A 25,606-nucleotide genomic window follows, 5' to 3' on the forward strand; every position below is an offset into this window, starting at 1 on the left:
AAAGTTTTAAAGAACGAATTTTGGAACCACAAAATTAAAATCCTTGAGCATTTCTTGATAACTGCTTTAAAATACTGGAAATCTATGTAGTAAATATAACTTATTGGCTCTGATTTAATAATCCAGTTCCAAAAATAATGAAATCTCAAGAGATTTTTCGTTTTGGGTTTCTTTAATTGTCGTCAGTTTAAGAACTCTATGGTTTTCGGTTTCTAGTTCCTATGGCAATAAGTAAGTTTTGTTAATAAAGCTTAGGCCTACAAAATGAACAAGGAAGAAAATGAGCTATCAATTATTGCTTTGGCTGAGGTTATAATTTAGCTGTGAACCAAGTCTATGATTTACATTACACAAATTTTCATTCTACCCATGGGTGTTAAAGTTTTTTCCCCTCTTTTATCTCCGACAAAATAATCCTAATGCTCATTGGTGTAACTACTTTTATGTCCTTACCATTAAGTTCAATTGGACTTGAGTTCAATTAGTGAAATTAAGGGTTTTTTTGTTTTTAACTAATTTCTTTCGTATACGCTAGGGTTATGAATTTAAAATAATTATTTCCTTATTAGCACTATAAATTTTTTACAGACGAATTATAACCTACCTTTATGAAATTGGTTTTAATGCTTACCTTTGCTTGTAGAAAAATACTTTGAGTCATCTCAAGCTAATTAATTCAAAAATTTAAAATGGTCTATGACTGGTCACCTTAAAATAATCCCTGGTATCTCAGAATTTGTTTCGTTTTTGAATTTATATCTTTCGCACAGTCTCAACTTAACAATGTCAGCAGCATACTACCAATTTAATACTTTACCTCTGTGCTGATTTCATATTGAATCTTACTTTAAGATATTTCACAAACTTTTTCTATATATATATATATATATATATATATATATATATATTTCTTAGGAACAGAAACTTCGTCGGAAAGTTTTCCTTGCAGAGAGTGAACTAGAAAAACTTGGTCGCCAGGAAAAGAAGACAATTGCACAAAAAAAAGAAGTACTTGCAAAGTTGAAAGACCGAAGCAAAATTTTGCAAGAAAGGCTTCTAGAATTTAAAGCCAAAGAGAAGGAGCACCAATGTTGTTTTGAACCTTTCTACGAAGAAATTGCTAATTTGGAAGAGTCAAAAGCTCATTTAGAAGTAAGAAAACATTAATTTTTGCTCTTATAACTTTTAATATTGATTTAAGAGAGCAAGGGCACAGCGAGGGGTCTTTCATAAAGGGGAGTGAGAGAGAATCTGCTTACTAACTAAGGATGGATGGGGTTCGCAAAATTACTGACTTCGTAAAACTTAGTCTTAAACTAAATTTTTAGATTTTATTAGGTAAGACTATTCAACTCTCTAGGGAGAAGGATGGCACCCCCTCTCCCTCATATCTATTTACGCCAAATTTTGGAACGCACATAACTTTATTTATTGCTTTGTGCTATATAAATACATTAGACCAAATCTACATGGGTACAGGCAAAAGGTCAAAGTACGGGTTCTCATGAAAATTCTTTGATATCACTCCCCGTTCTTTTCCACCTTACCCAATTGCATTGACTCGTCGGGAGAACAAATTTGGACAGGACAAAATGATCCTATTTTCCTTTGCATTTTAACCTCTTACTCCATAAGAAAGAGTATGATTTAGGATATTAAACAAATCATAGGCAGCATAACAGTGCTGCTGAAGTAAAGAGCGAAGTGGGCTAAATGTATTATTAATTTTTTTCTTTTTTTTTCTTTTTGCCAAACCACTTCATTTGGATGGAGTTGTCATAGAAACTTCAGAGGGGATTCATTTAATTAGAAATTAAAAGTTTTGGTGCCGTTTCCAAGAGTCAAAAGTGGTTGGAGGGTGATCAGCCCCTCTCCCACACCTCGTTTTGCTGGCCTCCCCCAAAGACATATGATAAAAATTTTGAAATATCCATGTTTCTCTGCATAAACGGCAAATCCAATAAGTACACCAACAGCCCCTTGGGCAACGTCTGTAATTTATTCAACTTGGCCATTGCTTGCAAACAGGATTTGTTATTAGAAAAGAGGGACATGGTTGGTCCAGGGTCTCCAAGAATGTTAAACGAATTCAGTTGAAACTTTCAGGTTATGAAGAGAGGATGTTCAACTGACCAAATGGTAATATGTACAAGCAGCTACTACTGCTACAACAACAGCTGCTATTACTACTACTACTGCTACAACTAGTGCTACTACCACTACTACTACTACTACTACTACTACTACTACTACTACTACTACTACTACTACTACTACTACTACTACTACTACTACTACTACTACTACTACTACTACTACTACTACTACTACTACTACTACTACTACTACTACTATTATTATTACTACTACTACTACTACTACTACTACTACTACTACTACTACTACTACTACTACTACTACCACTAGGCTACTAATGCTACTACAACTACTACTACTATTGCTACTACTACAACTACTACTAATACTCCTACTACTACTGCTACTACTACTATTGCTACTACTGCTACAGCTACGACTACTATTACTACTAAAGCTAAGGATATTAAGATGAATATATCAGGGAATACTCATGGGAAATTAGACTAAACTAAAACACACTACGTGGATACAGGCTGTCAAAAGGGCGTATAAGTAATATCTCAGGAGCGTCTTTGGGTGTTCAGCTGAAACTTACACTGTATGTTGAGGGGGATGTTGAACTAACTAAATGGTAATATGTGCATACTACTACTACTACTACTTCTACTGCTACTTCTGCTACTATTAATTCTACTACTGCTACTACTACTATTACTGCTTTTAAGACTACTACTACTGCTACTTCTACCACTACTGCTACTACTAATTCCACTGCTAATACTACTAATACTACTACTGATTCTACTGCTACTACTACTACTAAGACAAAGAGTGTTAACATAAAAATTTTAGGTGAATGTTAAGGGGATGTTAAACTAAACCAAACTACATTATGTGCATGAAAGCTGTCAAAAAGATGATTAACGCCACGGCAGCTGAAATTTTCAGAGTGTGATAAGGTGGATGCTGAAATTGAATGGCATATGCATAGTTACTATAAACACTGATTGTAAGTAAAATATACTTGTATTATCCATGATCTGCTTGTATTATTTAAAAGAAGAAAAAAGGTTTGATTTTTCCATAATGGCTACCACAAACCCTTTGATGTGGAGTGTAACTTGGTTCATCCTGTAGATGTTCTGTCGGTAGACCCTCTTGAAGCCCCGTAACTTGAGTAAGTGTGGCGGGGGAACTTAAACTTCCCACTTTACCAATATTCTCACAAATACGTTTCAAAACTTGAACCATTTTGAACGCAAACTTGTTGTGTTGCACCCACCGCCCTTTTGTATACTGGTGGGTGATGATGGTGGTGAGTTCAATGTTATATCAAGACGTTTCCGCTTGTTCCTAACTCTCACTGCTATTTTCATCAAATTATTTATAGCGTCATTGTTCCTACTACTTGTGCTAGGCAGTTAGTATTTGTTGTTGTTGTTGTTTGGGGTTTGACATGTTTGACCAATAGGTCATATTCGTTAGTATCACTCGATTATTCTGTACCTTCTGTAATCACTAGCTTGCTTGGGTGTCACTTCAGTCAATATTCGCTGAACCAGATCATCTATCACTTAACTTGCTACTAGTGGGGGGGTATTCACCCGCAGCAACTGCCTGCGTTGAAAAATAGGAATCAAAATAATGCAACTATGCATTGATATACAGAAATCAAAATACATATACAACACAATAATAATAGATAATACATTTTTACACATTATAGCCTGTAAAATACATCCAGATATAAAGGTTTAACCAGATAAAATAAGGATAATAAAAACAGCTAAAATATTAAATAGGATAACTCTAAAATCAACTATTATAGAGATAAATAAAAATCTTATAGGGAATGAACCAAACCAGTAGTCTTAACGAATCTGCCTAAAAGGTTTGTGCTCAGTCGTCTAGCCCAAGGAGGAAACTTGTGGGGTCCCAGAATAGAACACATTGCGAATGATTTAAATAACTTCTCACTGCAATTTCTTAGTATTTCCCTCTCTTTTTCATATTTTCTACAGTTGAAGATTATGTGACTTATGTCTTCATACACTACAAATGTGTCACATTTGGGGGGTGAGGCCATTTTCCAATGGAATAGTGCTGATTTTGTCTTTGTATAGCCACATCTAAGACGAAAGAGGCAAGTTGAAAGGATGCGACATGTGAGGTACATTTCTTTTGATGGCTGCTTATAATCATAGAGATCCAGGAACTGGGTATGGGAAGAATGAAGTCAAGCCTCTTCTTCCTCCAAAATTTTCAAACTGATTGAAGACAGGAATTCAGGACTAGTAATAGGGGTTTGAGTGTTGGGAGGGTTGTTTTGCAGCCTTGTCTGCTATTTCATATCCTGATATGCCATAGTGTGCTGGAAACCATATAAACAGAACTTATATACCCTTTCCTGCAAGTTATGTAACCAAATTTTTAATCTTAATGGCAACATTTCTTGCTTGGTGTTGATGGTGTGAGAGATAACCCAGAGCTGACAGTAAATCAGAGCAGACAATTTACTTCTGATGTTTGATCTCTGTTTGGCTTGAAGAGAAAACTTAATTGCCATAAGCTCTGCAGAGAAAACTGTCAGGCTGGGGGGTAATCGGTAGGAAAGAGACAAGCTCTGGGAGGGTATAACTACTGCACAATTGCATTTTGTTTCTGTCTTTGAGCCTTCTGTGTAAACTTGGATGTAGTCCTGGTATTCTGCCAACTTTCCCAGGAATATGATTTTCATCAGTGATTGGGGAAGGCCCTCCTTTTTTCCAATGCTGATCTTAGGAATAATCAATTCCCCAATTCCTTTGGAGGCGCTAGAAGAATCATCATCCAAGTCGACAGTCACCGTGCCATTCTCCATGAGCTCTTCCATGCCAGGAAGGCAAAGGAATTTCTGGATTCCTTTCATAACCTCCTCCATATAACCTCCTTTCAAAACCTTTCATTCTTAACCTCCTCCCCTCTGTTGGTTTAAAGCGGACATCCGGGTAGTGTTGGCTAATGATTCCCTTGTAGATAATATGGTTCTTGAGTTTTATTTCTTTGTAAAATATCTCGCGAGTAGATATTTTCTTCTGGAGTGAAGAGACTGAATCCTCACTTCACAGTGCATAGCTGCAATAGGAGTAGATTCTAGGCCAACAAGGGTTCTTTGTAAGATTGCATGGAGGGTAGTGTCAAGTATCTTCAGAAGACATTTCTTAGCAGGTCTATACATAAATGATCCATTGTTTATCTTGGATATCACCTCTGACTTGACAATAGTTGAAGTAAAGGTTGTGGAGGTTGCTCTTTTTCCAAAGCAGAGAGCATTAATGAAGTTTTGACTTTGTTTGAGACAATGGTCAAATATAACTCCGAGAAAGCGTGCATGTTCTGCAACTACAATCCCTTGTCCATTCAGTTTCACCTGTGGTTTAAAAGCAGCCAGGTTATGCATTTCGTGGAAAAATACACTAATTGACTTATGGCTTGAAAAAACCATATTATTACTATTTTCCCAAATTGATAGCATATCTACAGCTTTTTGGAAGGCTAGCTGTAAGCCTAAGGGGTCTCTCCCCACAACTGCAAGAGCTATATCATCAGCATAAAGAAAAAGCTCTGCTCCAAAGACATTTTCCAGGCTTATTTCATGACACTCAACTGAGAAGAGAAGTGGACTTAGAACAGCCCCTTGAGGGAATCCTATGTCATAAGCTTTTCTCTTAAACTCTGAGTAGGAGTTCCCCAAGGAGACTTGAACTTCCCTACCCATAAAGAATTGGTGGATTCAATCTACCAGTAGGTTTGGTTACGGAAATTTTCTCGTGGCGAGATTGCACCGTGAACAATTTTAGCATCTTCCGACACCATTATTCAATGGATTCTGCTAAATCATCAATGATCAACCAAAAGTTTGGTTCAATAATATTAAACGCATCAATTGCGTGTATGAATTTTGTAACTGGTGCAATAATCTTTATCTTCTAATAGGCTCCTACCATATGCTAATCCGCAAAATCCGCAGAATATTAGATTTTTTTGCGGATTTTCCAAAAATAGTGTATTACAATTTTGAATTATTTTCGTTAAAAGTATCTTTTTGCCAGACACTGGTGACCCACAAAGAAACAATCTGAACGAAGTTTTAAATTGATACAGGTGTCCCTCATCAAAGTCGGATAGACCCCGAAGTAGCACTGAAATAAAATCCGGCAGCGGCGCGCCACTGGTGGGGCTGACATTGGTGGCACAACGACAATTTCTTGGCGTTTGTTCTATTTCTAGAATTTTTTGGGCTACTTTAAAAAGTTTTGAAAACTAAGTTGGTTATAAGAAATATATTTTTTCGAACTGAAAGTAAGGAGCAGCATTGAAACTTAAAGCAAACAAAATTATTTGTACATGAGGGGGTTGTCTTTCCCCAATTATCCACTCTTTACGCTAAAGTTTGACATTTCGTTCCAATTCTTTAAGAATGAGTTCTGAAACACAAAAGTTGTTTAATTAGAATCAGAATCTTTTTTTAAAACTGCTGAAAAATTTTAGCGTGAAGAGAGGGGCAACCCCCCTCATATACGGAATAACTTCTGTTCGTTGGTATGTTCTTTTTTTTCCTATCTGCTCTATATAATTACGGTATGAAACTATTTTTGACCCTATGCTGAAAGGTACTTTAGTAGTTTTATGTGGCAATCCATCTAAGGAAATAAGAATCTCATGTAAAGCTGTCGAAAAGTAAATCTTTAAATAGATTGGGATGGAGTACGAACTTTCGCAGCTCTGACGGCCTAATGCTTTAATAATTTGTTAGTAGTAGTGATAGGAGCAGTATTGGTAAAATCCTGAATAATAGGGTTTTTACTATCATCGAAAGCAGTTGAGGTAGGTGAATGAGTATGATTATAAGCCATCTTAAGATTTTTTCTTTAAGTCTTTGAAACATTTTCCTATTTTTATCAAAATCTTTTAACCAGGATTCAGCAAAGTTGTAATGCTCCAACACGTTCCCTGTGCCTAAATTGGGCAATGGGTACTAAATTTCACTTTTATAGACTACGAAAGACAGCATAAAAGTTCATTAACGGTAAGTACCCTTTGGCATAATAGCCTAAAGCTATTATCCAGCCCCATTAGGGATTGGAAGTATACATTACAATATAAATAAATAAATAAGTTCAAATAGGGATAAAATCTTTTTAATAGAAAGTTATAAATTTCACAAAAACACTAGATATTTCGGTCACATATGCAGTGACCGTCATCAGTAGTAATACTAAACTAAAACAGTTAAAAACAAAAATTTATGTACAAAATAAATTACATACTGTTGAACAATCTTATTCTTTCCAAATTGAAAACGGAAGCGAGTCTCTTTGACTTTCTTTGGTCCGGTTTGTTAGCATTGAATAAGCTAATGCTTGGACAGAGTTTAGTCGCATTGGGCGAATTGAACTTTACTCTATCTGATTTAATAAATTATCGTAAAAAGGGTTCAAACCAAATTCACCCGTGTCTCTATTTAAAGCCATATTCTTGAATAAGAGTTTCTTAATTTCAAGAGTTTTGCGTAGATTTTGCTTTATACCCCGGTCCCTAGAAATCAAAGAGACATTATCAAACAAAATAAAATGAACTAGAAAATTAAAAATGTGTTCCGAAATGGCCGAAATGAAATCTTCAGGCGTAGAATTGTGCTTTATACCCGATAAAATAGAGTTTTTATGCTGTAGTAATCTAATTGTCAAATTCTGGTTAGCAGGTCTCACTAATGAGCTTCCACAAGTACATGGGATCTGTTATATTTGACTTTATTGTCCGAATAAAGTTATATCCCTCTCAAAATTTAGAAAACCAGCCAAAGGATTACTACTCTTTAAAGCTGCCTTTAGACCATTACTAGGTAAAATTCTTTTAAGTTTTTCACCTAGCTCAGGTACACATAGCAACTAACAAAAAACATTCTAAGGAAGTCTCCAAGACTTCCTTACAAATTTCTAGAATTTGGTCCCTTCTCTTTGAAAAAGTCTGGTTAAGTAACCACTCTGGAAACATGTTACTTATTTTACACATATATGCTACATTTACTTTTCATAAAAGACAGTGAATAAAGGTCGACGGTTCGTTTTTCTGTCAATTTTCCAGTAAGTCCTAAGAATTCTCTGGTGAAATTAATCTATTAATATGTTAGTTAAATCGGGATAATTCCAAGGAATAGCTTCATACTTTCTGATTAGTTGTTCATTATCATAATGAATATTGACTTTTTTTTTTAGAAAATAGTGAAACAGTATGCGAAAGTGAAGGAAACTGAAGCGGAACTGAAGAAAAGAAGTGAATTATCGAGAATAAAATTTATAGAAGTAAAAAATAAATCAAATTCATGGGCTGGTGAAGCGAAATATGAGCAGCAATTTGACCAACTTCTAAACAACTTCAATAGCTTGAGAGGGGAAAATTTGAAAGCAAGAACAAAACTCGAAGAAATAATTTTGGTAAGACTCATGCTACTTTTTTCCCACGATTACTTTATATTCTATTTTGTTTTTGTGTACCAAAATAGAAGCGTTCACAAAGAGGGTTGAAAATTTTTTAAAGTATAAGAGAAAATAATAATCGCAATAGGTTGCAATATATGCTTTGGGACACCATGGAATGGTTATTGAACACGAAAGAAACATTAATTTCAATAGGTATCATAAAATTCTTGTGATGACTTATCATCTCCTGCCGTCATAACAGTTGCATTTGCCAAAGGAGATTCGCGTTTGTTGTATCACTACTTAACTTATCCCTTCTTTTTAATATCGTTAGTTCGACTCTAAAATTCAGAAGGTGAAGCAATATGGTGCTTAGACAAGAATTATTTTGGTAAGAACGAGAATAGGGGCGGGGGGAATCGAAGTTCTTGGTTTCTACGAATAATCCTTTCTAGAACCTGTTAAAAAAGGTTCTAGACCATGATCTTTGAATTCTAACCTCAGAGTAGTCATGGCCCTATCAAAATGATTAAATAAAAAAAAACAAGTTTTTTTTAACTGAAAGTAAGGAGCGACATTAAAACTTAAAACGACCAGAAATTACTTCGTATATGAAAGAGGCTGCTTCCTCATCAACACCTCGCTCTTTACGCTAAAGTTTGACTCTTTCTCTCAATTCTTCCTTTTAAAACAGTAAAAACTTTAGCGTAAAGAGCGGGGTGTTGATGAGGAAGCAGCCTCTTTCATATACGAAGTAATTTCTGGTCGTTTTAAGTTTTAATGTCGCTCCTTACTTTCAGTTAAAAAAACTTGTTTTTTTTATTTAATTTCTAAACGTTTTTGAATCAATGCATGTTTTGATTTTGGCTCTCCGCAGAGGAGAGCCAGATTTTTTTTGGCTAAATGGCTTTCTCATAATTTTGATCGAATGATTTTGAGAAAAAAAGAGCGGGGGAGGAAGCCTAGTTGCCCTCCGATTTTTCGGTTAATTAAAAAGGCAACTAGAATTTTTAATTTTTTACGAATATTTTTATTAGTAAAAGATTTACGTAACTTATAAATTAGCTTACGTGAAGAACTTTTGTATTCTCATATTTTTATTACATATATGAGGGGGTTCGCCCCCTTGTCAGATCCTCGCTCTTTACACTAAAGCTTAAATTTTGTCCCAATTCATTAAGAATGACCCCAGAATCACAAAAGCCGTAGAATAAATAGTTGAAATTACTAAAAATACTTTAGCGTAAAGAGCGAGGTATTAGGAGGAGGTGAGCCCCTCAAATGGGTAATAATTTCTGTTTGTTTTAAGTTTTAATGCTGCTCCTTACTTCCAGCTGAAAGAACTTTTTCATATTTATTTTTTCATTGTTTTTTTTAAATAATGCTAGTAAATCCTGCGCTCCCTTCATGGAGATTTTCTTCCCCCATGACAAATTATCGATGGAAAGTTCCCCCAGCATATCCCCCTCTTCTCAACCCCTCCCCCAACCAAAAAAATCCTCCTGAAAACGCCTGTACACTTCCCAATAACCATTACTATATGTAAGCACTGGTCAAAGTTTGTAACTTGTTGCCCCTCCCACGGGGACTGTGGGGGAGTAAGTCTTCCCCAAAGACATAGTTATAAGGTTTTTCGACTACGCTGAATAAAATGGCTATCTCAGAATTTTGATCCGTTGGCTTTGGTAAAATAATTAGCGTGGGAGGGGGCCTAGGTGCCCTCCAATTTTTTTGGTCACTTAAAAAGGGCACTAGAACTTTTCATTTCCGTTAGAATGACCCATCTTGAAACATTCTAGGACAACTGTGTCGATACGATCACCCCTGGAAAAAAAAAAAAAAAAAAAAGATCTGCCTTCTGGCAAAAAATACAAAATTCCACATTTTTGTAGATAGGAGCTTGAAACTTCTACAGTAGGGTTCTCTGATACGCTGAATCTGATGGTGTGATTTTCGTCAAGATTCTATGACTTCTAGGGGGCGTTTTCCCCTATTTTCTAAAATAACGCAAATTTTCTCAGGCTCGTAACTTTTGATGGGTAAGACTAAACTTGATGAAACTTATATATTTAAAATCAGCATTAAAATGCGATTCTTTTGATGTAGGTATTGGTATCAAAATTCCATTTTTTAAAGTTTTGGTTACTATTGAGCCGGGTCGCTCCTTACTACAGTTCGTTACCACGAACTGTTTGATATTACTGAATACGACTAGCCTGCTTCCACACAGAAGTGTTACTAGTTTAACATCTTAGTGTTACCAGTTTGGAGAGTGTAGTGGATTTTACCAGCTAAAAATAGTCATTTTTACCACCCGTTCAATTTTCTTTCGCATGTGCGGTTTTTATGCAGCACAAGTGCTATAATCTCCAACCTAGATCAAATTGCCAGCTAAATCTATTAATATAACATTTTTAACATATCTTTTATAAGATTTTTTTTGTTGTATTAAAAAAAATCCAACTGTCCAAGTATACATAGGTGTAAGGAAGGGGGATCAGCAGCCCCCTCCCTAAAGCTCAAATTTAGCCTAGATATTAGCGGAGACTTTCCGCATGTTAGATTTTTCTGTTGGATGTTCATTGGTAGACTGTTGAAAAAGCTGGAAATAAACAGAAATTTCTATATATTCGATATTTACTTTTTGATATTCAATATTGATTTTTGGTCCGATGTATTGATATAAGACTGGCACACGATCGGTATATTTTGACTTTTTTTTGATTATCCAGGATTTGATTCGAGCGATAAAAAGTTGCTGAATATGACAAAGCAAAGGTTTCAATACCATCCTTGAAAAAGACAATCAGAAACAATCCACCACTTTTTAACCTGGATGCTTCTCTATCCAAGGGGTCGAAAATGCCAAACCTAGGTCTACCCAGTACTGTTTTGGTCGTCTCTGGCTTACATTTGAGTACCTGACAAAAGAAAGAGAAAAGTGGTCAGGAAAATCTTAAAACTTGTTTTTCCGCTACAAAATTATGAAAGGATATTGTCATTATAAAAAACTACAAAATCAATTTCTGCAAGGCTTGAAAAAAGAGTATTAATTTCAAACTGAAAATTGACTGATAAGCACTAAAATTAAGCCGCTTCACTAATCTTGATGTTCCACCTGTCAGTGATTGCAGTTTCATTTCAGCTTCTTTCTTTAAGACACCATCCCTCTCGTCAGTTAGTGCAAAGTCTTTTGCTCCAGTTTCCTTCAGAAAATGAACCTTAAGTTCTTCTGTTGCTACTTTTTTTTTTATAATGATAAATATAGGAACAGGATTCCCTTTCTTGATTTTCAGCTTGACCAGAATGTCAAGCCAGAATCACCAGTCTTCAATTTTTCAGTGCCAAATTGGAAGTTGCTGATAGGGGCTCGTCTTCAATGTCTACATTGGAGTCTGACTGTCGTTTCTAGAGGCTGTAGTTTGTAAGTAGTGGGGTAAAGGGCAGTTAAAAGTACATCATTATTTTTAGCTAGATAACGTAATTCAGTGGTGTACAAAGTCCAAAGACATAGACTAAGCCCATGAAAATGATCCCTAAGGATAGGGATAGAACACAACCCTTCTTTTCTGATTTAATAAAAAACAAGGTACAAACCTCAACCTCATTCCTCATACCATTCAATGAAAGACCTTCACTAAAGCTCTGCTATCAGCTGAGTGAACCGTTGCACTTCTCAATTATTAACCTAAAAGTAAAAACTAGGTCAAATCCTTTCCTATTAGTCCCTACTCCTAAATGTGGATCTATCTTGTGCCCTTTACTGCCATCTTCCAAAAAATAACACATAAACACGCATCCGTGATCTTTCTTGAGGAAAAATGCCAATTCCACATTTATAAAGACAGGAGTTTGAAAACTCTACAGTAGGGTTCTTTGATATACAGAATCTAGTGGTAGGACTCTTGTTAAGATCACTCGAGTTTTTAGGTGTTTTACCTTTATCAAAAATGAAGTAAATTGTCTCAAGCATGTAGCTTATGATGGGGAACACAAAACTTAATAAATTTTGTTTGTTTGGAAGAAGCATAAAAAGCCACTTCTTCTGACGTATTAATCGGTATCAATTTTTTTTTTAGATTTTCAGCTAATAAGGGCCCTAGTCGCTCCTTAGTTACAGTTCGTTACCATGAGCTGTTTAATGGTCCGAGAATGAAGGAAGATCTCTCACTTGCTGTTCTTTTATCATTCTTTCTTGTTGGGAAGTTACTATTACTATATCTAACGATTCTGTTTTTATCATGGTTATACATTGAGACCTGAGCCACAAATCGCTCCAGTCAAGGTTCTCCCCTGCTACATACTCCAGGAGCTCAAGATCTCTTCCATTTGTATGTGCACTTTCCCGTGAAGAAGGTTTTATTACCTTCCCCAGTGTTATTTCATTTTATGGAATATGTGCCGAGGAAAATACCACGTATTCATGACCAACTAGATTTTTCACTACTATAGCTACCACATCTCTAGAATAGTAAATGGATAATTTTCAAATAATAATTTTTAAAACTAATAGCTACATCCTCTAGGTGGGCTGCCTGCCTTATCATGGACATGGAGTTCGGCTCCCCCTGATCTCTCATTTGTCTATGTTTCTGCCAGTAGCCTCCCAAGATTTTAGGAGACTGCCTGACAATTGATCCTGACATTGATCAGCCAGTATTCTAGCTCCTCATGAATCATATGCTGGTATAATTCACACATAAGTTTTCCTAATTGCTCACTTCATCCTCCCCTAGGATGGACTCTATAGCCCTTTTAAAGAGAGATTTCAGAATCAGAAGTCCACTCATTCAAAAACTGGAGATTAAAGCTTCGCTTCTCTGCCTCATCAACCCAGTCCGCATCAATTACCACATGAAGGGCAATTATTCCTTCCTTGACATGGAACATTTTGGAAAAAATTTGTCTTGGAAGATGTTGTCCGGGGTAACAGGTCCGGGGTATTCGTGCCCTACAGCATTTAACACCTTTTGATTCATGATGCCATCCGCTCATCTTTGCATGTTACTTTCACTTTGCTGTCCTCTATTCTACTAAGGTGACACCGGAACTGAAGTTGGGATTGCCATTTATAATTTTGGCCTCAACAGCCTCCAATAGAATGACAGTATCTTCTTCCTTAAGTCTTTGCCAATTGCATTTTAGGACCTTACGTTAACCAGCTTTATGACATCCGCATAGTCGATCTTTTCTTTCGGTGCCCCGGGAGTCTTTTTCTTCCTTTCTGAACCTTTGAGTGCTTTTCTGCCAAAGAACCCTCTAGGGTTGTGCCTCACCAGCCTGGCTAGGGTGACACGACGACAATGACGCTTTGTTGCCTTTCCGTCGTAGTGGGGCACCGGCAGGGGATCTTTACTTATGACACGAGGCTATAAAGTTGTGCCGAGCTTTTTCTCGGCGCTTTACTTTCAAATCAACTTTTTCCAAGTTTGATTTTGATTTTGGCTCATTTTCTAAATCGGGATTAGAGTGATAGTTCTTAGGAGCCTTATTCTTCTCCCTTTTAGAATTTTATAAGCCCTCCCCATTATTGGCTCCAGACTAAAGAGTTTTGGCTCTATGATACTTTTCAAGTATTTAATATCGCTTTACAGAAAATTCTCCTCACCCGTGCATATGGACTCTTTGGGTGAGGATCCGTGATCCATGATTTAACTCTCACTACTAACGCTCTTAATCATAAAAAATTTTCTTATCGTTAATTTCTGACCATCAATAAGGGAATCCAAATTTTGTTAAGGTTTACAGCTCACCATCTACTGCATATAAGGTCCCTCTCTGAATTGTGGCATCAGGCACAGAGAACACCAAGTTGTGTCCCCCCCCTCCCTGTTCCCTTGATTCTCATTCAGAGCCTCACCAAGTGTGCTAGTCTCTTTATGGCTTACTTATACCTTGATTATTCTACCCTCAGCGATGTTCCTTGCTCATCATTTCATTGACGAACAATAGGTAGAGGAACCCTGGTTATTGCTAAAATTATATATTCCAGGTCCTCATAAAAGGGCCTGAGAATGGACCAAGTCGAAAGGACGGGGCTGGTCCCAGGATCTATGCACGGACCTTGTCAGAAGCCACGCCCTCCTTTCACCACACGCATGCCTCTCCCTGATGTCTCAGCCTTCTTGCTTATTTTCATCATCCTACGCCTTTTCTGGCTTCGAGCAAAGGAATTCATCAGGATATAGGCGCTTGGCTCCGACATCATTCCCGTGATACATCCGACATCAGATCCACTCCATGGCCCAGTGACTTCCCTCGTACAGCAGCCTAATACATTCATCGGCACTGCTTGAAAGTGGTTATTACTATTTCCATGGGTCAGCCATGGGTTTACATTTATACATGGCTTATACATTTATATATATATATATATATATATATATATATATATATATATATATATATATATATATATATGAATTTTTTTCAGCTATGACGTGAAAACCAAATAGTCAACACAAAAAGGTTTTTTGTATTGCAAAGTTCCAAAGTTATTTTGGCCCCATCAGAGTCAAGACCACCGGGAAAGAGGGCGACTTGACTTGGTGGTACATGGGACTCGAGAAATCAATAAGAAGTAGTAATACATGTTTGCAGGTAGTAATACGTGTTTGCAGGTTCCCAATCTCTTAAGATCAGTAGCAGCTACAAGATGCATACCAGAATACCCTGCTGATTATGTTTAACAAGAAGCTTACGAATAGACAGAAAAATATGTCAAGGGTGTTTAAAATTCTAAATTTTAAACATAAGTTTAAAAATACGCCAAAACCTTGGGTGTTCGTTTGAAGTACATCTGCAGGGGTGCAGCTTGAGTTTTGAGCATGGGGTGGGGGGGTATAAAGAATACTTCAACAAATCGTCCAGTGTGCTGACAAATTCTTACAAACAAGCTGAATTAAACTAAAAACATAAGCTAAATTACTAAAGCCCTTTCTCCTCGGCTTATCTGTGCCCCTGATCTTCTACTCTTCATCTGAGCCTTGTTACCCCTGACCAAACCGAAGGCATCTTCCCATTCTATTTTCTTTAGGGGTACCATTCTATTAATTGCAATTTTTTCTTATTATCACTTTTTTCCAGAAAAATTACGAAGTAAAGGAAAGAGTCATCAGCGAAGAGAATCAACTGAAGAATGACAAGAAAAAGAAAGAAAAATTGATAGAAACAGCATCAAGCCTTCTTGTTGAAAGGGAAGAAAATATAGAGAAGCAAAAAATATTTGAAGAAAGACTAAGAATAATACTTTCAAAACATAATAAGGAAACAAAAGAGGCAAATAGAAAAATGATAGAAGAAAAAACACTAAGAGAATATGTGTCAGTAAAGAAGAAGCCGAGGGGAAAGCAGCATAGAAGTGAAAACGATAAAGAGGTAAAAACAGCCGAGGTTCATAATGATAGCTCAAAGTGGGATGAGTTTTTTAAAAGGAGTGAAGGGAAGAGCTTATTTCAAATCCTGACTTTGGTCAAATCAGTGATGAATGACAATGTTGCCCTTTTTCAAAACCTTGGCCAATTTAATTGTGAAATTCAAAATCAGACAGCAGATTCTAAGAAATTTGTTGTAAAGGAAGCAAACCAGATATTTTTGCTAGAAAATATAAGTGAAGGTATTGAAGAACATGACGATCTAAAGTATTTAGAAGATGTTTGCCAGCTTCTGAAAATACCAAAAAGCTTTGCAGATGGCGAAGCCTTAGTTATATGCAAAATCATAGACAAAATAAACGAACTAATCACTGGGCACCTTTGAATAATTAAATTAACTCCTCTTACCCTCGGAGGAATAGCCTGGACATAGTTTCTTTTGGGGCGTCATTTTGATGTATTTAATAAAAGAGAAACCCACTTTCTTTGCTAAGAGATTGGGTGGAATGGGAGTAATGGATGCAAAAATTAATATTACCCATAAATACTGCAAAAACTTGCCACTGCCTCTGCCTCCTTCTCGTGCATTAGTGTTTTATAATACACTAAGCAAGGTGGTGGAAAATAGTATGAATAAGTTAAAAGGTGGCCAAGCTTTACAAAAGGATCTTAACTTTGCTGTGCAGAATTGAGCCATCGGAGAGAATGTAGTAAATGCGTCCAAGAGGCCAAATCTATGTGCCACTAAAATAAAACTCAAACTCAAGTATTTATTATCGCTTTACAGAAACTTCTCCTCATCCGTGCACATAGACTCAATTTTCTAAACAAGATTTTCTCGATTTACTTTGACCAAATTAAGAGATAACGACAACACTTTAAACCAAAGTCGGTGTTCATTAAGATAGGGCTATCTGAAAAATACTGTTACATTATATTCATGGGCGCCTGTAGGGGGGCAGGGGGGGGGTCTTTATCTCCTCTAGAAGTTGAGGACTATAAGGTTATTTTGAGAAAACCGAATGAAAGAGAGTATAGTAGGGAAAACTATGAGAAAATTTTGTGCTGGCCCATGGTTGGCTTACCACCAATAAGGATTGGCCCTTATTAGGGACAATATGAGTTCCAGTTTGTGATAGAGTAACCCTTTGCCATTTTTTCACAAAAGAAGTTTTTAGATGGCTTGGTTGAAGTAAAAAAGTCGAATTCTTCGTAGTAATGAATGGTGTAGGTAAATTGCATCCTCATTAATAACAAAAGCATAATGACCTAAATTCTGATAACATTAAATCAAATAATCATTTTTATTCAAATATGTTTTTGTTTCGAGTTTGAAATTAATCATTCGAAGCTATTAGTCCATAGGAAACTTCGTATAATTATAAAAAACGAAAGAAAAAGAACTTAAAAGGGGGCAATTCCGATAAAAAGTACTCTGTCAGATTGAGCTAGCCTGAGTACCCTTGAGTTGATTTATGAAGCCACTATAATAAGAAATATTTAATATCTTATTTTTCCCAGAACGGATACACATTTTTTTCGCTGTTATTTTTCACTATTATTTTTTAACCAAGAATGTACTGACGTAGTTGTTCACTTTGAAAAATCTTAAATTTTTTAGAGATAGGAAATTTTTGCTATATTCTTTAAATATTAGTCTCAATACTTCAAATTCAACCAACTACTCTGAAAATGCTTTACTTTTTATAATTACAGGGTCTGAAAATATTGAATATGTCAGTGTTTAATAACCGAGTTCAAAAATGTTGATGTTGTTAAATAAAGTCCATCCAACACTTCAGCATTGCTAAATAGAACTGGATACTAGGAGTTCCTATCTTATTTTACATAAGTAGGCTATTTTTTGTATATTTTTTCTAATTACTTTACTTTGTTCTTTTTATTTATTTTTATTTTACTTTTAATACTTTTTTCATTACCTTTCAAAAAAGTTTTTCTCTAAGCTTTGCAACCAACCGAAAACCAGAAAAAGAGCATTGAAATATTGAATTTTCTTCCTTTTAATGAAATGCGATTAAAAAAATATGTCTCAACTAAAAGTGTGGAAGTAGTATAGTAATTGCCGATTTTGGACCACCTTGACCACCCCATCAATTTACATCATTTTCAGTCCATTTTACATCATTTTAACATAGAATATGAAACATTTTGAATATTTTGCGTCCCAACGTTCAAAATTAAAATAGGTCCTTGGAAATCATAGTTTGGTCTCATTTTTATGCTTTTTCACAATGTGAACATTGGTTATAGGCCCCACCTAGATCACCTCATCAATTTACATCATTTTCAGTCCTTTTTACATCATTTTAACATCAAATAATAAACATTTGAACATTTTTCAACCCGACATTCAACATGAAAACAGGTCCTTTGGTAATCAGTGTTTGGTCTCATTTTAATACTTTTTCACCATGTGAATACGGGTTTTAGGCCCTGCCTAGATCACCTCATCCATTTACACTCTTTTAAGTCCGTTTTATAACACTTTATCATCAAATATTAACAATTTTGAACATTTTTCACCCCGACACTCAACGTGAAAATAGGTCCTTAGAAATAGGAATTTGGTCTCATTTTTAGACACTTTCACAACGTGAACACGGGTTCTAGGCCCCATTTAGATTACCCTATCAATTTATATCACTCTCAGTTCATTTTACATCATTTTACATCAAATATTGAACCTTTTGAACATTTTCCATCCTGAAATTCAACATGAAAACCGGTCTTTGGAAATCAAAGTTTGGTCTCATTTTTTACTTCTTCACAATGTGAAAACGGGTTTTAGGCCCCACCTAGACTACCCCATCAATTTATCCGATTTTCGTTTGAACTCACACCAATTTAAATTAAAATTCCCTAAATTTTTACAGTTTTCTACCATGAGCCTTAAGATCAAAACAGGTGTTATGAAATAAGAAATTTAGATGTAATTTAGAAAATAGTTTAATTATATTCCTTTCTTCCTATACTACTAATAAAATGTAATAGCTTAAAATGATTTAACATTTAGCGGATAGTTCCATATCAACATCTAATTAATTTATAATATCAAAACAGGTCTTGTGAAATAAAAATTGGATGAACTTGTAAAATAAGAGGTTAATTATATTCTATTTTTCCTATACTACTGATAAGATACAATAATTTAATATGATTTAACATTTAGTGGATAGTTCGATATCAATATCTAAAAAAAAATATAATTTTTCCCTTTTCTTTCTATAGCATTTAAAATCCAATCTTTATATAATTTTGTATATTTTCTTCTCAAGGTCAGCTACTTTAGAATCGAAACACTTGGGGGCAAATAGATCAACCATTTTATCTTTAAAATCAATACTGATAACGGTTTTCTTTCCATATTTAGTTGTAACACATTTAATTGCTTTAATCTTGAATTCCATTCCATTGTCTAAATCTTCATTCCTAATAAATCGATTATATTTATTTTCCATTTTCGTTTCGCCTAAAAGTTTCTACATTTATTCGTAAACATTTTTATTCATCAATTTTTTTTAATGAGAAATAATTTTTATTCCTTTAATAACCTTTGGCTTTCTTCTCAGACATCTTTCACCAGTAAAAGATTTCTGGCAAGAAATCCAAACATGTGTCAGAGAACAAATTGAGCAATTACGCGTTATTTGTTTATATGGTGGGCATAGTCTTAGCATTCTAGGGAAAGATAGTTTGTATTTTTAAGGTTTGAGAAAATATAGTGCATAAAGTAAAAAGGGTTTTATTTACGTGTAAAAATTTACAGACTCGGAGCAGTATTTATAACCATTTAATTTTACTTGCTTCATATATTTTTCACAACGAAAAAACTGTAATGCTTTGTGTAATTCATTTTCTCGTTTAATTGTTTCTTCATTAGTCAATTCCCCCGATTTGCACATAGCAAACAATTCTAAATAGAATGAATAAGCAGTTTTATGCTCAACCTTTCATTCTGCTATTCTTAGATATTTTTTAAGTGCTTCAATCACAACTGTGCCAAGACTTAGAGAAGCAAGGGATAAATTAACAAAAGCTGACAAACCTGAAGCCCTAAATATAAATTTAGATACTAAGAGAGCACTATTAACATTTTTTACTCGCTGCTTATCGCTTTGTTGTTGTCTATTTATAATAGTCCATACTTGGTGTTTTTTATACTTTTATGGTTAATGAAGTTCATTCATTCATTCATTGCTAACATTTCCATAATATTTACAACATCTACGATAAACACATAATCTTTTCTCTAATTCTTCTTCTATTGACATTAAGAATTAAAATCTAAATAAAATTTCATAGATCCACCCCCTTGAATCTTTTTTAATATACTCTACACATAAGTGTCAACAATTGACATCACTTTAATTTTGTATTGGAATAGAATAATATGCAATTGGTTTATCTGAAGTCTTTAAATATTTTACCATTTCATTCTCTGTCAGAATACTAAACAAATCAAAAAAATAGCAACAAATCATCGAAATAATAAGTAAAATGAGTACCAGGTGGCCCACTCAAGTCACAATTAATTGCAACGTTTTCTTTGATATTGATTTATCAAAGGAGTGATATGCACGAGAGGAAAATTTTCATGCAAGTCAACTCGTAGTCAACCTGCGATTGTTCCCCAGCGAGAACCTCCAACCGGTACGACTCTAGTTCGGCATTGTGAAGGGACACGTTTGCACGGAGCATAAATGGGAGACAGTAACAACGGCCATCAAAGGGGTAAAATTAACCTTGACTGGGCTGGACAATCTGTCTTGGCTTTTTTCTACAATTGGCCATGACTTCCACTTTTCCCACAACTATTCCCTTTTTTTTAAATTCGTTGAAAATTCGTTTTAAATTCGTTTTTTTAAATTCTTTTTTTTTAATATAGCAAATTTTTTTAAGGGTATCATGTAATTTTTCTTTTTTTAGGCGCTTTTTCTTACGGTTTCTGAATAAGGGGGTGAAACTGCGGTATCAACAAGTTTTTTACGTCTTCCCCGTTGTTTAAAAACTTCAACTTTTTAAATAGCTTTTTTAGGTCTTCCACGTTTCTGCGGAACGTCATCATTTCATATTTCAACGATTTTCCCTGTAAATTTTATAGGTCCGCCAGAGTTACCAGTAATTTTATCAGCAACTTGCTTACCTGCATATGCTCCTAAGGTTGCAGCAACACTTTTTAAAGAAGCTTTTCCAAGTGGACTTATTATTATTATTTATTTATTTATGATATTATTCATTTTAGTTCAACCTTCATTTCATTCTCTATTGAAGTGATTCATCGGGATTTTATTCAGGTATATTTATTACAACATTTTCGAAATTGTCTAAACGTTCAGATTACTGCATAAAATCCTTCGAGGATACGAATAATGTTGAAAGATTAACTGCATCTACCAGTTTTGGGTTTGCAACATTACTAATTCTTCTATTTTCTGCATTAATATCTTCTTTTTTTACTTATAAGGTATTTTTCACTAATAGTCCTTTGTCATCAACTCTAGTCAATATTAAATAAAAAAACTAGTTTTTTAAACTGAAAGTAAGGAGCGATATTAACACTTAAAACGTACAGAAATTACTCCGTATATGAAATGGGTTGTCCCCTCCGCAATCCCTCGCTCTTTACGCTAAAGTTTTTAATTGTTTTAAAAAGTAGAATTGTGGTAGAGAATCAAACTTTAGCGTAAAGAGTAAGGGATTGCGGAGGGGACAACCCGTTTCATATACGGAGTAATTTCTGTCCGTTTTAAGTTTTAATATCGCTCCTTACTTTCAGTTTAAAAAACTAGTTTTTTTATTTAATTTCTGAACGTTTTTTAATTAATGCATTTTTGATTTTGGCTCTCCGCACATTAATTAGTAAAATGAAATTTGCATATTAATTTTTTTTTGCTAAACGGCTTTCTCTTAGTTTTGATCAGACGATTTTGAGAAATAAGGGGTGGGGAAGGAGGCCTAGTTGCCCTCCAATTTTTTGGTTACTTAAAAAGGCAACTAGAACTTTTAATTTTTAACGAAAGTTTTTATTAGTAAAAAATATACGTAACTTAAGAATTAACTTACGTAACAAACTTTTATGCTCTTATATTTTTTATTATGTATATGAGGGGGTTTGTCCCCTCGTTAATACCTCGCCTTTTACACTAAATCTTAAGTTTTGTCCCAATTCTTTAAGAATGACCCCTGAATCAGCAAGGCCGTGGAATAAATAGTTGAAATTACTAAAAACACTTAGCATAAAGAGCAAGGTATTTATCTCCACCTAAATACCTCGCCCTTTATGCTAAAGTATTTTTAGAACCCCTCATATGCGTAATAATCTATGTTAGTTTTAAGTTTTAATGCTACTCTTTACTTTCAGTTGAAAAACTTTTTCTTGTTTATATTTTCATTGTTTTTTTTTATAGTAATGCTAGAAAATCCTGCACCCTTTTCATTGAATTTCTCTTCCCCCATGACATGTTCCTCCAAGAGAAGATCCTCCCACATAGCCTCCTCCCCTCAAACCCGCCCCAAACCAAAGAAATCCCCCTGAAAACGTCTGTACACTTCGCAATAACCATTACTGTATGTAAACACTGGACAAAGTTTGTAACTTGCAGCCCCTCCCCCAGGGACTGTGGGGGAGTGAGTCATTCCAAAGACATAGTTATTATGGTTTTTGACTATGCGGAACAAAATGGCTATCTCAAAATATAGATCCGTTGACTTTGGGAAAAAATGAGCGTGGGAGGGGGCCTAGGTGCCCTCCAATTTTTTTGGTCACTTAAAAAGGGCACTAGAACTTTTCATTTCCGTTAGAATGAGCCCTCTTGCGAGATTCTAGGACCACTTGGTCGATACGAGGACCCCTGGGAAAAAAAATAAAATAAAAAAATAAACACGCACCCGTGATCTGTCTTCTGGCAAAAAATTCAAAATTCCACATTTTTGTAGATAGGAGCTTGGAATTTTTGCTATAGGATTCTCGTATAAGCTGATCACGATCGTGTGATTTTCGTTAAGATTCTATGACTTTTAGGTGGTGTTTCCCCCTATTTTCCAAAATAAGGCAAATTTTCTCAGGCTCGTAACTTTTGATGACAAAGATTAAATTTGATGAAACTTATATATTTAAAACCAACATTAAAATGCGATTCTTTTGATATAGCTATTGGTATCAAAATTCCATTTTTTAGAGTTTTGGTTACTTATATATCTATAACTTATATATCTAGAATCGGCATGAAAATTCGATTCTTTTGATGTATCTCTTAGCATCAAAATTCCGTGTTTTAGAGTTTCGTTTACTATTGAGCCGGGTCGCTCCTTACTACAGTTCGTTACCACGAACTGTTTAATTACCACAAACTGTTTGATATTGTCAGAGGATTGATAAATTTTAGTATACTTGCCAAAATCTTCGCTTAATGCCAGATTGCTTAGGATTTGCTCATTTATAATTTCTTGTTTGAAATTGTTTAACTTTGAAATGTTAACTGCATCTACAGAATTTTCTGGGTTGGCAAAATTTCCAATTCTTCTATTTTCCAAATTTACATATTCTTTTGCTATTTTTGAAGCATTTTACACATAATCCTTCATCATCGACTCTAGTCAACATATTATCAGGTGATTGATAAATATCAGTTAATTTATTAATATTCTCACTATAATACTGATTCGTAGGAATTTTGTTGGTTAGCAACTTCACCTTTGGATTCGTTTAAAATAATTTTTGCATTTTGTAAAGCATCTTTGTCTGATTTTGCATCACCTAAATTAATTAAGCGATTACACAGTAAATAAAAATTATGATTATCATCGAGTAATCTATTTTCACTTTTATCTTTACTGGCTTTATTTCCTAGGCTTCCAAATTTATTCTTTTATTATAGAAATACATTTATTCGCAAATTCTATTATTTCGTAACGGTATGTCAAAGTACTTTCTATATTTTAAAGATTTTTTATTTGTTTTCAGATCAACAAGTAAAACTCCATGACCCTTTGAAGTATAATTAAAATGGTTAAGAAACTTATCTTTTTTTTTAAGTCAGATGCATGATTTTGTCTCATTCTATCAATTTCGTTTGGATTAGAACATTTGAAAAATGTCAAATAATTACAATTTAATTGCATGAATTTAGGGGTATCAAAATAGCATTATGAAATATGTACTATTGATGCATTTCGTTTTCTACATCTCACGAATAAATCATCAATTTTTGCTAGTCTTTAACTGTTGCAAAACTGTCAAAGACTACTAAATTCATATAATTAGGGTCTATGTCATCTACTTTTACGATATCGTCTTTATCGATACTTGCAAACAATATTTTCTGTCTGCTTTTCCCATCTAAACAGTTTATTGTCTGAATTAGGTCTTCATATTTGTTATCCTCAAGATCTTTTAGCATATAAACTTTATCAAAATATAAATAATCTTATATTAAATTCAAAAGTAAATTGGTTTTACCGCTACCCAAATTTCCGCAAATTAATAATCTAAAAGGCCATTGAGGTGCTAGTAGATGTTTATTATGCGATTGACCATTCGAAGGTTTAAAATTATATACTTTAATAGGTCATATTTGATTCATTTACTTAGTACAAAATTTTAATAGATAAAATACTCAACTACCTAGCTAACCTAACTAGCTAACTTAACTACCTATCTAACTTACTTGCTTAACTAACCTAACTACCTAACTAACTTAATTAACTATCTAACTGACTTAACTTCCTTAATAACTTCAATGCTTAATCTAACTTAACTTCCTTACTCAATTAACTACCTAACTAACCTAACAACCTAACTACTTAACTAACTTAACTACCTAACCAACTTAACTAACTGACTAACTTAACTATCTAACTACCTTAACTTCTTTACTAACTTAGATACCCAACTACCCAACTACTTAACTAACCTAACTACCTAACTAAGTTAACTAATTAACTTAACTATATAACTAACCTAACTACCTAACTACTTAACTAACTTAACTACCTAACTAGCTAAGTTAACTTAATTAACTAACAAACTTAACTATCTAACTGAAGCAATTGTCTAACTAACTGACTTGACTATAGGATTAAATCCTCAGGGCTCCATATTTACTTTATTTTTCAGTACTTTTCTTTTCGTGTCATTAGGGTCTATAGCTTATTTATTTCGTTTTCTAATAACAATAAACATGTTTATTGGCTCTTAAGGTATACTGAGTTTCTAATAAGCATTCCACTTTTCTGAATAATGCATCTTTATAATTCTGTAATGTTATTTTATCTTTAACGATATTCATTTTGATACCTTTAAATTTTTTCTTTGCTTTGGTTTCATCGTTACCCTCTTTTAAATAAGCATATACTTTTTATCTTAAACCTAAAAACTCAAATATTGTTGTTCCAGATAATTCATCCTTTATCATGCCTCTCACTTTTTTAATGACTGCAGGGAAGTTATAAGGATTGACTTTCCTATGGTTTGAAGTATCGAACTTTTCTTGGAGGTTAGGTTTAATATCTTGATAAAAATCCTTATTTTGAATATCATAAAGAAACCTCTCCGTATCCATATGACATAAGTCAATGTTTTAGCTATATTTTGGTTTCATGTATTCATAATGAAACTCAAACATTAGTAACAGAGATAGCTCTAATACAAAA

The 25,606-nt window shown here is 34.4% G+C and overlaps 1 protein-coding gene across 1 annotated transcript; it reads left to right on the plus strand.

The window, feature by feature from the left end:
- Nucleotides 1-264: 264 nt before the first annotated feature.
- Nucleotides 265-19,866, plus strand: LOC136029240 (golgin subfamily A member 6-like protein 25). The gene is made up of 4 exons (XM_065707471.1): nt 265-309; nt 916-1,152; nt 8,358-8,576; nt 15,648-19,866. The coding sequence occupies exons 1-4, from the start codon at nt 265-267 to the stop codon at nt 16,317-16,319; spliced, it is 1,173 nt and encodes a 390-aa protein (XP_065563543.1). The 3' UTR covers nt 16,320-19,866.
- Nucleotides 19,867-25,606: the final 5,740 nt, after the last annotated feature.

The sequence above is a fragment of the Artemia franciscana genome, chromosome 7 (assembly GCF_032884065.1).
Source record: "Artemia franciscana chromosome 7, ASM3288406v1, whole genome shotgun sequence".
Taxonomy (NCBI): Eukaryota; Metazoa; Arthropoda; class Branchiopoda; order Anostraca; family Artemiidae; genus Artemia; species Artemia franciscana.